Source organism: Tasmannia lanceolata, unplaced genomic scaffold (genome assembly GCF_043159265.1).
Source record: "Tasmannia lanceolata isolate RefF3 unplaced genomic scaffold, GAP_Taslan_0.1 ptg000048l, whole genome shotgun sequence".
NCBI lineage: Eukaryota > Viridiplantae > Streptophyta > Magnoliopsida > Canellales > Winteraceae > Tasmannia > Tasmannia lanceolata.
Genome location: NW_027518725.1, coordinates 2772962 through 2787809, shown reverse-complemented (window position 1 = coordinate 2787809; position 14848 = coordinate 2772962). Strand labels below are relative to the sequence as shown.

Genomic DNA, 14848 nt, shown 5'->3' with positions numbered 1-14848 from the left:
GAAATACTAATGAATTGGCTAACAATCATTTGGGAAAAAAGTAGTTGAAATGTCCCACAACAACAGTTAGAAATACTACCTTACGAAAGGATTTAGCTAAACTTTGATGCTAGTTCAAAAGGAAAATCAGGACTATCCGGAGTTGGGGAGGGGGATGTATTATGTGACCATCATGGGTGGTTCTTAATCCTTACTCCGGACCTACCCGAAAAGAATTCAAATGAAACGGAGATGGGCGCTAATACGCAGGCTTTGGATTTTCGCAACATCAATGCATGAAAAGTTATTGATATATGATTCATAAAATGTCATCTCATCGGCATGAAGAAACTCAATGGGTCCTTAGAGATTAGGCAGCATAATCATGGAAAATCCTCTTACTGCAGAAGAGATTGATTGAGAATTATTAGTTGTAGGAGATGGGTTTCCACTTTAGATTATAGCGCTCTTATATGGGCTTTTCACAAATTTTATTTTTTAATATAATGGGTCAAGTCGCCAAGATTTTGTACTGCTGTTTTGTGGATTAGAATCATTCTTACAATCATAGTTTTAAAAAAACTCCCCCGCATTCGCGTCAACTCCCTCGAGTCGACTCCCTTTTACCTTCGATGCGTTCTGTGTTGCACCACATCTGCACTCCACGTTTTGCCCTATAGAGTCAATAAAAACTCCTTTGACTCTCCCGAGTTATGACCGCGTCAACCGAGCATTCAGCCACGCCAACCGTGTTCTTGGCCGCGTTCAGCGTCGCATCTGCGTTTTTAAAACACGGCTTACAATACACCCCATCGCCCTTCCAAAAAAACGAAGAAGAAGAAAGTTATAAATCCAAACCTTCAAATTTGATCCAACAGCATAAAGGACTGCTGGCATTATTCCAAACACAAGGAAGACTCTTTATTAATCACCCATGTTACACACAAAAACACATGTTGCATTTAATCACTCATTTTACTCACTGAAACACATGTTCAGGCACACACATACACAAAGCACGACCGCATCTTTCATCCATTGCAGTCTCCTAATTGAGTAGAAGTTGAAACATCTACCACATTAATTTCTATTTTATAAGGTGCTTTGGAAAAGAAAATTCAAAGTCAATTTTCACGTTGTTTGAAGCATTGCCATCATGAGAGCCTATGAAAGGAAGCATTGTAACCATCTTTTCTTCGGTGTTTCCTCCCTAGTCTTTCTTATAAGCCGATTATTTGAGACAACCATTACATGTAAGCTGAAAAAAGAGCCTTCAATCTGCCAATGACAAGCATTAACGTTCAAATGGATTGCTCAAATAAAAAACAAGTATAGAAAAAGTAATAATAGACCTCTAAAGGGGAAAAAGGCAAGAGAAACTAAATTCAACTATCCATTCAAAAAAAGGGAACTAAATTCAACTTCTAGTAAAAGTTACTGAAGGCATTCCATGTAGACAATGGTTGAAACCATCACAAGCCATGCCAATCATAAATGGACGTTGGTGATAGGGGTGTAAACGAGCCGAGCCGAGCCGAGCTTGGCCAGGCTCGGCTCGGCTCGTTAAGCTCAAAAGCTCGGGCTCGGTCAGGCTCGGCCAGGCTCGCGAGCCTTACCGAGCTCGGGTTATATTATGTTCACACCCCTCATCTTCCCTGGACAGCCCTACTAGTGTAATTTGACTACTTTTTTTACATTATGGGGGGTGGTCCTAGTAACAAATGGGGTTCCAAAAATGAAGTGACATATTTTGCCCCCGCCTTTCACTCCCTGGACAACCTTTTTAATGTATATATTAATATATAATATATATATTTAAATATATTAAATTCTTAACGAGCCTTAACGAGCCGAGCCGAGCCGAACCTGGCCTAAATCGGGCTCGGCTCATTAAGCTTAACGAGCCTGGGGAGCCGGCTCGGCTCGGCTCGTTAAGGATTCAAGCCGAGCTCGAGCCGAGCTTTTTTCGAGCCGAGCTCGAGCGAGCTTCCGAGCCCGAGCCAAAATTGACACCCTTAGTTGGTGAGAACTAAACAGAGGTCTAACCAACACAAAGACATTGAAACCATATCATGTTTTGAGGTCCCAATAAGTATAATGTAAACAGGCAATTCAAATTGCTAGAATCAATTGATAATAAAAACAGAGGTGATAGTATCAACTTAACAACAAACTAAAACACCCTATCAAATGGTGTAAGGTGAGATCAGAAACATTCATCTAGTGCAGCCCACTACGGATGATACAAAAGGTACAAAAAAAAGAGAGACAACAAGGAGGTAGTCGGCTCCAATCTGTATAAAAAATGTAGGCGAATCAAATAACCAGAGAATTAACACACACCTCCAAGATAACTAGCCGAACTTGTTGATGCTTCACTTGGATTGTGCAAATGGGAGCTGAAAATTAAAGACTTTCAATGGATTAGAAACCAAACTTGAAGAAGCATATGAGAGGAAGGAAAGAAGAAAAGTGTATATTATTTTACCTCTTGTACTCTTTATGAAGGGGTTGTAGGTGTGACATGACGCCTTCCTCTTCCCATTCCAGCCCTTGAAACCATTCATTTTCCCCTTCTATCATTTCTAGTTTGGACGCACTTTGAATCCTCAGAGGAAGTCTCTTCAGCCTTGGACAATAGCAATGAAGGCCAATCTAGAAGCACTCCATCTTGACAGAAACTTGTCAAATTGGGCAAATTTTCTATTGATAGAGACCTTAACTTAAAGAGCGAGCCCTTCTTATCCACCACTTGCTCCTCTCCTTCGGCCATTGCAACTATCTGCTTCATTCCATGACAGTTAATTATTTCTAGTATTTCTAGTTGTTGGAGACCTTGAGCAGCAAGAGTCAGTGAGAATAGATCTTTGAAGCCGTGGCAAATCGCAACTCTAAGCGTCCGTAGGTTCTGGAAGATTAGAGGAGGGTCACCGACGGTTCCCCTTATGTTGCACATGTGATCAAGGTGACAGCTAAACAATGACAGGTTCTTGGTTCTTTGCATCAGCTCTTTAACCCACATTGAAATGGGACTTGATGTTGTGATTTGCATGTTTGTTTGATATGTCTTATCAAAGTAAGCATGACTTCCCACAGTTATGCGAATCTCTTTTAGTTTTGTCCCAGTTAGAGAATAGGGAAGTCGTCTGGACTTATTGTTGGAAAATATGTTGAGAGTACTGTTGATGATAGAAAACAGAAACTTGTTGCTTCAAGGCGTGATATCACTTTCCTTAAGACAAGATTCGCCCCCACTAGTAGTGTGCAAAGGGGATCCGCGAATTGCCTTCAAGATACAATGAAGCCTAGTAGGGAAGCCCTACTAATGTTTGATGACACGTAGCACTAGCGGAATCAAACCCGAAATGCCCTTCCGAAATTTCAAGCCTTAGAGAAATCTCAAGATTCTGTTTCTGCAGAAAAACAGTATCTAGAACAGTAAACAAAAGAAAAACAGTATGTAGAAATACTTAGGGATTTTGGTAGGAGTGTAGAAGAGAGTGTAAAGTCTGTCAGAATTGCCAATTCGTTTTCTATATTGAAATGACTGAATTCTGCACATTTTGTAGACCACATGGTGTCTTTTCAATGTGAAAAACACCTCTACAGGGCACCTTTCCAGAATGTTTGAAATCTGACCGTTAGATCGCACCCATTGATATTGAACGGTCCTGATCGATCCTAGATGTGACTGTTGGTTTGAGTAAAACCTCTCTCCAACCCAGTCATCGTTAGATCAACCATCTATGGTGTGGATCGCACCTCTTTGGCACATGACCATTGGGGGAAGGGACACAACCCATTTGATCACACTCTTTGACCGTTGGAGTTATGGGCCCGTTGGGCCGACCATTAGGCCCAAACCGAAGCCCAACCCAACCGCCCAGCCCATTCGGCTTGATGGGCCTACGAACCATTTGACCCATCCATCCGACCGGTCCACCTTCATCTTGATCCAACAGTGCAGATCAAATCTGAAAAAATTAAAGGCTCCAATCGCTCCTCGCGACGTTGCGTACTATAAAGCGCCAATAAAGTGCCCTATAGCCCATAGGGCGTACTAAAAAATCTGAAAAAATTAAAGGCTCCAATCGCTCCTCGCGACGTTGCGTACTAAAAAAGCGCCAATAAAGCGCCACTATGCACCCTATAGCCCATTGCCCACGCCGCGCGCGCGTGTGCGAACGGTGCATTACACCGTCCCGCGGGTCCAACCATGGGTTCAACCCAATGTGCAATCAAACAAGTAATAGAAAAGTGTAGTGTTTTATAAGCCATTCTCTTTCTTTTCTCTCATCCGGTACTGGACTATCTTTTCAACTACACTTCTACATCCTTTTGTAAAAGCAAATCTTTCCAAGAAAATATTTTCTTTTTCCCAAACGCTTTTGATAAAACATTTTCCAAAACACTAAAACATGCAAAACACATGATTTTGAAAATCCAAAATCACTAACAATATCCACAATAGGGAAGTTCCTGTGACAGATATTCCACATTCTCCATGTGAATATATAGACGACTAATAGAACGATAACACATGATGTTTAAGGAGCCAAATTCCCACCCACTAAAGCTATTTAACATGTATAACTCCTCGAAGCAAAATAGGGTCAAGAAATATTTATGTACCTTTTTAAGATATATAGTATTCAACAAATCGAGGAGTTTTAGCGTATGCAGCTCGAATGGCAACTCACGGATGCCAGATGACCTTGGACTAAGTACTTTGAGATTTGGCAATTCCCTGATCAAAGATACATCTGTTAAATGAATGCACATGTCTAAACGCAAAGTCTGGAGGTTCTTTAGACGTACCAGTGATGGTGGAAGTGATGAGATATGGGTGTAGCTTAGATTCAAAACATGAAGGTTCGGCATCCTCCTAAAGAAGTTGGCTGGGATTTCTTTCAAATACCAATTGTTTTGCATTAATAATGTCTTGAGTCGAGGGCAATTTGGCTGATCGGGGAGCCAATTAATATCAGTGCTCATGAATGAAATCCTATAACATTTTCCCAACCTCTTAGCAGTTGGCCATTCTGCCTCCCCCATACCAGCTTTTACTAGAAACCAGTGGACATCATTGGATGCAATCAAAATACCCATATTTCTAATAATGCCATGCATCTTTACCCATCCTCCATTATCACCATCCGACGGCAAGCAAGAATCTTTCAGTGTTCGAACAAAGTTATACACCGTATACCTTGTTTCTTCTAGAGTGGGTAAATCACAAAGGAAAATCTCTCCAATTGCATATTTCATCAATAACTTCACACTGATGTTATGGTCTTCTTGAAATATACAACAAAACAAGAAGCACAACTTGATTTGCTCACTTGGTAAACTATTATAACTCAGCCTGAGGGATGAGAACACCTTCTGATGAATACCTTCAATAAGAGTTGCGATAGACCTTTTCAGTTGTAGCAATGCATCTTTCCAAACAAGTTGGTCCTGATCCCTTAGTGCCCTTCCGACAGTTACAATTGCTATGGGCAAACCCCCACATTCTTTGGCAACCTTCCTCGCCACAATTTGCTGTTCAGTACAATCAAGAACATCTCCTGCTTTCTCTCTAAACAAAATCCATGAATCTTCATCAGATAAGACTTCCACTTTGATCACTGCTTGGCTCTCCATGGCACGGCATACATTTGCGCTTCGTGACGTTAATATGATTTTGAGACCCTTGTGATCTTTTCCATTGGGAATCCCTATTTTGTCTAACTCTACTCGTTCTCACAAGTCGTCCAAGATCACGAGGAACGTCTTTTCTTGTTCCACTCTCTCTGATAACCTACTCGCTCAAACAGATATGCTCTGTTTTTGGAGTGCCAAGCCTAATTTCTCTGCTAGCTCTCCTTGGAGTTTCTCTAATTCTAAGTTTCGGGACACTCCCACCATTACAACCTCATGAAAAAGCTTCTCTCTTTTCACTTGTTTGCCTAATTCTTTGACAAGAGTCGTCTAGTCAACGCCTCCCATTCCGTATACCCCGATCATGTTGAGATTTTCTTCATGTAATGCTTTCATGACTTCCTCCATAGCTGATTTAGTAGATGCAAAAGCTTCAAAATCTGCAACAGGTAACAATTCCATACTTGGAGGAGGCACAATGTATCATACAGTAGAAAATTTTCCATCTAAAATGAGCTGATCAGCAATAACTATCATCCTTGTTACTTCTCCTCCTATCGAATAACGGGGCTTCCCATGATTCAAACATCTCTTGATCTCTTGGATTTGGTGCAAGAATATCCTCACATCGGCGTCAAAGTTATCTACTTTTTCTAGCCACAAGTCCACTTCAAGGAGGATCCCTTCTCCTCTCCTACGTGCTGTTGTTACCACCATTTGCTCATGTTTTTTAACCAAACCCAATCTTTCAACTCTGTTCTTAAAATTCACAAGTACGCTCTTATATCAAAAAACATAATCAAATCTGCGTTTAAGAGGAAGACATAAACACTTCCCCAGTTCCACAATAGTTGTACAAGCAGCTCCAGTTAAGACAGCCTCCATTGTTTTTTCCAACAGATTAAAAAGAGATTGGGTCTGTACACAGATTTTTTTTCCTTCTATGCACCAAATCCAAGCGTACACAAATTATGGAAAAGTAATGAAATTAATCAAGTGATATTAAATCCAAGAAGGACAGAAGAGTGTGTACTATCTTGAAGCAATTGTCTCTTATATTTTTTTGTTTTGTGCACCAAATCCAACTGTTCACAGCCTATTGTGCCATGGCATGGCAAGAAGGCAAAGTTCACTCTTCATGAAGAAGAAAAGTGTGTGGAAATATCAACTTCATGTTATTATTATTGGGGTCTGTTTGAATGGAATAATTCTTGTATGAATCATTCCCGACCATATATTAATTGAGGATTTATCAGGAATTGTTAATTTGTGACTCATCATGGATAGGCCACGAACCAATAATCCTATCAATAAACAATTCTTACCCATTCAAGTCCAATTAATTAAACGGCTAAAATTGTCCAATTGTTGCCACTTTTCCAGTTAACTTGGTCATTATCAAGGTAGCTCTGTAAAAGCATGGGTTCCGAATTTATGCACCATTTGGTTCTCCAATCTAATTGTGCTGTTGTGAATTTGCCACCTTACTAGCTCTACTAAGCAACTGATTTTCATTGCAGTGGAACCAAAACTAAATTGAAAGAGATTTCGTTCTCACCAATCTAATTGGATTGTGGGTGTTGTTAATTTGCAATGTGACTAGAACTAAATGGATTGCGTGTGTTCTCCAATCTAGCTACTATTGTGAAATAAGATCATTTAGGCCTTGTGTGGCAGCTAGGAATTTTTTTCATGATAAATTAGTGTCTCAAGTGGTGAGAGAGGGGTACGGCATGTGGGAGAAGGAGAGGCTTGAGAGGGCACGGATGATTCTGAGCTGACCATTTTGTTTCCTGTTTTTCAGGCTTTTCTTGCCTATACCTCACTCATTCCCTCTCCTATCTATTGCTCTCCCAGCATCCATCACCATTGGGTAAGCTAAAATTCTAAGAAAAACAATTCATGGTAAAATAATTGGAGTCGCCTCCCATCTAACAATCGAAGAAATAATTGAGCTCAACCCCCATGCATTTCGTTTTCCTTAGTTGGACTTTGTTTCATTCATTTAATCCTCTTTGGATATCACCAAAAATCTACCCTTTACTTTAGCATTCCTCTTATTTTAAGCTAATCTTATTTGACATTAAGTGCACTTTGGAATCCATTAACTAAGACTGGTATGAAATTATTTTTAACCTCTATTTGCATTTAAGATTATATGCATATAAGACTACAAGAAAACAAGTTTTATTGGAATCAAAGGATGCTTGTGAACTTGAAGCTCATATAGCTTTTATGAGCTTGAGGGCCCAAACGCATTTGGGCCCACATTGTTAGGATGATCTGAATCATTCATTTGAAAGGCCTTTACATAGATAGGGTGTGTACAAAAAATCAGCTCCATAGGATCATCCTAACCCATTCAAAAGTGGAGGGGAAATGGACAGACACCGTTTGCCACAAATCTGCCCATTTTTGCCCTCCGCTTTTGGAGGGGTTAGGATGATCCAATGGAGCTGATTTTTGGTACATGCCCTATCTATGATGGGGCCTTGCAAATGAATGGTTTGGATCACCACAAAAAATGTGGGACCTATGTGTTTGGGCCCTCAAGCTATATGAGCTTCAAGCTCATAATCATTTTCCTTATATATATATATATATATATATATATATATATATATATATATAGAGGAAACTGTTGGTGAGCTTAAGCTTAAGCTCACCAAACTTATGGTGAGCTAGCTTGCCCAATCACATGGGTCCCACATTTTGGGGAGTGATCCAAACCATTCATTTGCAAGGCATTATCATAGATAGGGGGTGTACCAAAAATCAGCTCCATAGGATCATCCTAACCCCTCCATTTGTGGAGGACAAAAATGGGGCAGATTTGTGTCTGTCCATTTTTGTCCTCCACAAATGGAGGGGTTAGGATGATCCTATGGAGCTGATTTTTGGTACACCCCCCATTTATGTAAGGGACTTTCAAATGAATGGTTTGGATCATCCTAACAAAGTGGGCCCCCATGTGATTGGGCAAGCTAGCTCACCATAAGTTTGGTTAAGCTCACCAACAGTTTCCTCATATATATATATATATATATATATATATATATATATATATATATATATATATATATATATATATATATATAGGAAAAGGAGTGTGCGGTCGACCGCATATAAGGTTATATGCAGTCGAGGGCCCAAACACATGCAGTCGAGCGCACAATCTTATTCCTCATATATATATATATATATATATATATATATATATATATATATATATATATATATATATATATATAATCTGGGGTTTGGCAGGGACCCCTACCGGTTTATTAAAATGAGAAAGAAATTACAATCGGCTTACAAAACTCTAACCCTGTCCCAAGAATAGGGATACAAACCAACAGAGCAAAGAGAAGAATTGGAAAAACTCCCAATTTGAAGTAAAGTAATTTTTCATCATTTTAAAGATTTCTTGCGCCCTCTCGTGCTCTCTCTACTTCAGCCCTCTTAAGTCCCTCACAATTGGGTCTACAACTATTCCATACAATAATTTTTCATATCTTAGAGTATGATGACACGACTCAAAATAGGAATAGTTGGGCATAAATGCTCATGGCTTATTTTTTTACTAAAATAATAACTAAAGTTATAGAAAATTAGATGGTATTTTCGTAAAATGGTATAATAAAATTGGATTTAGGACAGAGTGGAATGGAGTGTTTGGACTACCTGCTTGGTAGAATGGGGTTTGGGTCGAAATGACGGTCCTGGATGTCGAGATGCGTCTCTTCCGCATGGTTCTCAATAATGGTCAACGGTTCTCCCAAAGGTTTTTTCAAGTCATTTCGTAGCTTGAGACAAGGATACTCACTTTTTTCATTTTTGTTCGTGGTGGTGGCAGAATCTGAGTAGATTGCTTGATGAAGGGAGAGCCAGTGGCTTAATTGAAGGATTCATGTTAGGGAATCAGGGCATGGAAATCTCTCAGCTCCAGTTTACTGATGATATTTTAACATTTAGTAAGACAGACGAGGACCAAATCCTAAAGCTGAAATACATCCTGCGATGTTATGAAGTAGTGGCCGGCCAGAGATCCAATTTCAGCAAGTCCAAATTGTTTGGAATTCATCTAGAAGATCAAGAGAAACGCAGGATAGCACAATAATTTCCATGGTTCTCAATAATGGCCGGCCAGAGATCCTAACCATTTGTTTGGCAGCACAATCATTTGATTTATTGAAATCTTCGGACAGGGTAGGCCCCCATCCATGTTGGACGATCTGGATCATCCTAGGGAAATGGTTTTAGGAGGTACAACCAATTTACGCCGTAGCCCGGCAATTGGACAGTTGGGATCACCCTATGGAAATAATTTAAGGTGCACAACCTGTTTATGCCGCAACCACATCAAATGGACAGCTCGGATCAGCCTAGAGAAATAATTTGGGGGACGTGTCCAATTTATGCCGTGGCCGATCAGTTGGACAATTTGGATCACCCTATGAAGTTTGCGAGGCGCGCCCAATTTACGCCGCAGCCCCATCAAATGGACAACTCAGATCAGCCTAAGAAAATGATTTAAGGGGTGCGTCCTATTCATATTCCAGCCCATCAATGGGACAATTGGAATCATCTAATGGAAGTGATTAATTGGGAGCACAATACATCTAGGATATGTACTATTGTTTGGACGGTTTAGATCATCTCAGGGAGGTAATTTTGGGAGCACAACCAAGTTACATTAAGGCCCACTAAATGGACAGTTCTGATCATTCTATGGAGATGATTTGCGGGGCACGACCAATAATAAAGTGATAAAAACAAGTGTGAAGCCACATAGACCAATTTGCATGGGAGGGTTAATTTTGCCGTTTAAAGGGGAAAGAGTGAAAAAGCTCCATCATTACTCATAAAAAAAAAGAGATAAATAATAAGTGAGTCGGACTCTCTCTCTCTCTCTCCCTTATCTTACAATTTGATCTTCTCTTTTGGAATAAACACAACCACCTCAAATCTTCTTTTTGCCATCTCAATAGATTTATCCCAACCAGATAAACTCAAAGGCTTCTTTGCTACTGATACCCAACATTAAGAAACCAAGCAAATAATATCTCTGATTCCATTCCATAACCAACAGGTGCCTCTCCTCTCTTATCTCATAAACAACCTAACAAATCCCTTCTCTTTCATCCTTATCTTGTTACCCCAACAAATACTCTAGGATCTCTCTATCACTCTTCACCTTTTTTTTTTTATCCCCAGCATCAATAAAAGATGAGGGATGCCTCTTGAACCGAACCCAACCCGAGTCAACCCGAACCAACTCAACCCGAGTTGAACCCGAACCCGAACCTGGGATACCATATCCCGATTCCCAAAACCTAGGATACCTTATCCTAGAACTAAGAAACTTGAAACCTCATCCAGGGATAGCTATTCCCAGGATTTGTCCAATCCTCAATCCCAGAATACCTTAACCTAGAACTCTAAACCTAAGACACCCAATAGTAGACTCCGTACAGCAAACCCAAGCATTAGCTTAGGCACATTAGGTTTCCCTGCATTAGTTCTAGGATCATATAGAACCAGAATTCTAGGCATGTAGAAATTAGCTTTCACTAGCATCCAGTACCCACAACATTCAATTCTGAAGCTCAATAAACCATATCTAACTACATAGGACCCATGCTAGGCATTAGGCATTTTAGCTAGGCATTTATGACTGAAACTTCTGGCCCACATGAGTATAAACTGTGAACGGCTAAAATAAATCAAAAAAACATTAATTTAGTCAATTTCCTTCGAATAAATCACTTCAATAAACACTTTACCCCCTTTTAGTTAGCATTTAAATAAATAAGTCATCAAATATAAAAGACCGATTTCTAACCGGGCGAGAATGGTGCCTAACACCTTCCATTTTCATAACCAGGCAACTAACCCAAATCTTTTTGGAACGCGAACTTAGTTCGCAGAGTCATTCATAGGTCCTAGACCTTAACCTAGGTGGCTACTCTCTGGTCAATGCCTTTTGCGTGAAATACGGATACTTTTATCCTTAGTTCACGGAAAAGCGAGGAAAATAAAATATAAATACACTTGGATCGAGCAAATGCCAACATACAAGTTGCAATGCCTACAAACAAACAACACACCTCGTGGGTGCACGCTAGGATCTCCGGGCGGGGCTCCACACAGAGCTACCTCTGTTTTGTATTGGTTTGATCTTCACCATTAAGAAGGTCGGGTTTTAGTGGAACCACCATCTGTTTTTGGTGGAGTGGATGTAGGTTTCTCGGTTTTGAACTGAACCACTATAAAATAGCAGGTGCATTCTCTCTACTATCTTTCTCTATTTGTATTGTATGCATCTTGAGTTTGATTGTTAAATTTGTTCATGAAGTTTTAATTTTTAATTAATCTTCTTGAGTTTTTAAGATACTCCAAAACATGTTTTGAACAATATTAAAGAGTGATTAAACCCCTGTGCCTCAAAATGGTGAATCGTGAAGAGAAAAATTCAAGTGAGCTTAGTGTGCTATTTGCCTTGTGAGGCATTCATTGTGTTGCGCCCCGCGCCCCCCCGGGGGGGAGTCCCTTGTTAGCAAGTTCTTGGAGACGATGAGCTATCTTCAAAGGCGAGTCGTGGGAGTGCAGACCCATCTTTGATGGCAAGTGGAAGAGACGAAGAGACATCTCCGTTGCAACTGTGGAGGTGCAGAGCTACCTCTATTGATTTGATCTTCACCATTAAGAAGGTCGAGTTTTAGTGGAACCACCATTTGTTTTTGGTGGAGTGGATGTAGGTTCCTCGGTTTTGGACTGACCCACTATAAAATAGTGGGTGCATTCTCTCTACTATCTTTCTCTATTTGTATTGTATGCATCTTGTGTTTGATTGTTAAATTTGTTCATGAAGTTTTAATTTTTAATTAATCTTCATAAAAGAGCAAATTTTCTAAAACCCAATTAAAAATGGATTTTTAATTCCTCACAAGAAATAGGGGAGAATAATTTTAAAATAATTTATTTAAATTTGAAAGCCATGAACTCAATTTGTTGCTCCTTCCCTCTGAATATCTTCGAGAAAATTTCTTCTTGCAAAAATGCTAAAGAAATTTGGGTTTCTCTTGAAAACATTTATAATAACAATGTGTGTCTCTTTGGATCGGTTGACAATGATGCCTCTCATCCACAAAGTGAGATTTCTTATAATGAATTATATGATATTTTGTATAAGTTTTTGGATAAAAATAAGAATCTAAAAATTCAATTTCCGATTCAAAAAATGAAATAGAAAATTTGAAAATGGAAATTGATTTAATCTCATCAAGAAATGAAAATCTGATTCAAGCTAATCAAGAACTAACAAAGGAAGATATAAACTTGATTAAAAAATATAAATCTTTAGAAAAAGAAAAAGAAAAATAAAAAATGGATTCATCTCATGGAATCAAAGTTTTGAAAGAAGAAATAGATGAGATGAAAACAAAAAATAAAAAATTGGTTTTTGAAAACCAAAACTTACAAGAAGAAAATAATAAGCATGAGTGGCAACAACTATCTTCCATATGTCTTGCCCAGCTTATTATGTCGTCCATAGCTGATTTAGTAGATGCAAAAGCTGAAACATCTTTGACGGGTAATAATGAGGAATTCTAGACTGAAGGGAGCCCCTGTAAAAAAGAGGTGAAAGGGCTCTCCTATTGGCTACACATCACCATCATGCATTAATAACGGCTGAAAAGTCAAATATGATGGTGATGTGCAGCCAATGGGGGAGCCCTTTCACCTCTTTTTGGCAGGGGCTCCCTTCAGTTTAGAGTTCCTCGGTAACAATTCCATGTTTTTGGAGGTACAATGTATGATAGACTAGAAAATTTTCCATCTATAATGAGCTGATCAGCAACAACTTTCTTCCTTGTTACTCTTCTACCTTTCGTGTACCACTTCCAATTCTTGAAATGTCTCCTGACCTCATACATTAGATGGAGAACACTTTGAAAACGGGATTTCGTGTGAAAAATAAAATCGGGACTGATATGAGTGATGATTTGATCCCTTTCAAGATTTATTTATTACTTTATGGGGATTTGAGCTTCCTTTCTTATATCTTTTAGTGGACGTGGCTCCAATGGTCGATGTCCGTTTTTTTAAATTCTTTTCACAAAACGTGATCCGTTTTGCTAGCAGTGCTCTATACTAGATTATCTTGGTGCAAGAATCTCCAAGCATCGGCTTCAAAATCATGTACGTTTAATAGCCACCGGCCCACTTCACCGAGGATCATGTCTCCTCTCCTGAGTGCTGCTGTTACCAGCATTTGCACCTGGCTTTTCACTTAACTCAATCAGTTCAAACTCTGTAATTCACAATTAATCATGGAAGAGGTCGTGATTTCAGGTCGAACGGGCTAGCCTGTTAAATTATAAAAGATAAAAATAACGCCATCTCCAACAGCTTAAGCTTTTGGAGTTATTGGTTATTTTGCATGGTATGAGAGCAAAGGTCCCGGGCAGTGTTTAAAAACGCGGATGTGATGCGGAATGCGGCCAAGAAAAATCCTTGTTGACTCGGCGCGGATGCGGCCAAGAACGTGGTTGACGAGTTTGACGCGGACATAACTTGGGAGAGTCGAAGGAGTTTATTGACTATGTAGGACAAAATGCGGAATGCGGATGTGGTGCAACGCGGAACGCGGCCCAGGCAAAAAGGAGTCGACTCGGGGGAGTTCCTTGTCGAGTCAAGGAGTTTTTAAACACTGGTCCCGGGTTCAAAACTCCTTGTTATTAAAAAATCTACATGTGATGGCCAACCCAAAAAAAGAAGGGCCACATGTGCCAAGTGTAGGCCTAGGCCAACCCTAAAAAAGAGGGGTCACATGTGAGTGGGAGTGTTATTAAAGTATAAAAGATTAAATAACTCCATCTCCAACAGCTTAAGCTTTTGGAGTAATTGGTTGTTTGATTTACTAACAGAGCAGTACATTCTTTCATTTTTTTTTTGTGTAGTGCTTTGATTTCAACGACTGCCGAATGCATTTTTATTTATTCATTCTGTTTGTTCTTGATGATACAATGAACTTTTGATTTGATATAGTAGCTCTGCATAAAAAATGCATATTTGAATACCCTTTTGCTTTTGTTCACATCGAAAAAGTACTCAATAAAATCCAAATAAGTTTGCCTGTCCTGATCTTGGTGGGGCCCAACTAGATAAGCTTCGACTCGTAGATTATCATAAGATTGATGAAAATAATTATATGTCTCAA

At 39.5% G+C, this 14848-nt stretch overlaps 1 protein-coding gene across 5 annotated transcripts; it reads right to left on the bottom strand.

The window, feature by feature from the left end:
* Window positions 1–937: 937 nt before the first annotated feature.
* LOC143864264 (disease resistance protein At4g27190-like) lies at window positions 938–6767 on the bottom strand. 5 transcript variants are annotated; one of them, XM_077375174.1, is made up of 5 exons: window positions 4798–6767; window positions 4612–4726; window positions 2468–2887; window positions 2323–2378; window positions 938–1257 (listed from the first exon to the last, which is right to left on the bottom strand). In XM_077375174.1, exons 1-2 carry the CDS (start codon window positions 5623–5625, stop codon window positions 4700–4702), a joined length of 855 nt encoding a protein of 284 aa, XP_077231289.1. In that variant the 5' UTR covers window positions 5626–6767; the 3' UTR covers window positions 938–1257; window positions 2323–2378; window positions 2468–2887; window positions 4612–4699. The 5 variants fall into 5 exon arrangements, with proteins under 5 accessions (XP_077231289.1, XP_077231290.1, XP_077231287.1 ...); XM_077375175.1 differs by having other exon boundaries at window positions 2468–2761; XM_077375172.1 differs by having other exon boundaries at window positions 4612–6767.
* Between the last annotated feature and the right edge of the window lie 8081 nt (window positions 6768–14848).

What these genes read in the sequence shown, in the direction of transcription:
- LOC143864264 (XM_077375172.1), bottom strand. Translation starts at nt 5,625, where the DNA reads ATGGAGAGCCAAGCAGTGATCAAAGTGGAAGTCTTATCTGATGAAGAT. An exon ending in ATACTATATATCTTAAAAAG is followed by an intron (nt 2,888 to 4,611) that starts GTACATAAATAT and finishes CTAATCTTCCAG; the next exon opens with AACCTACGGACGCTTAGAGT.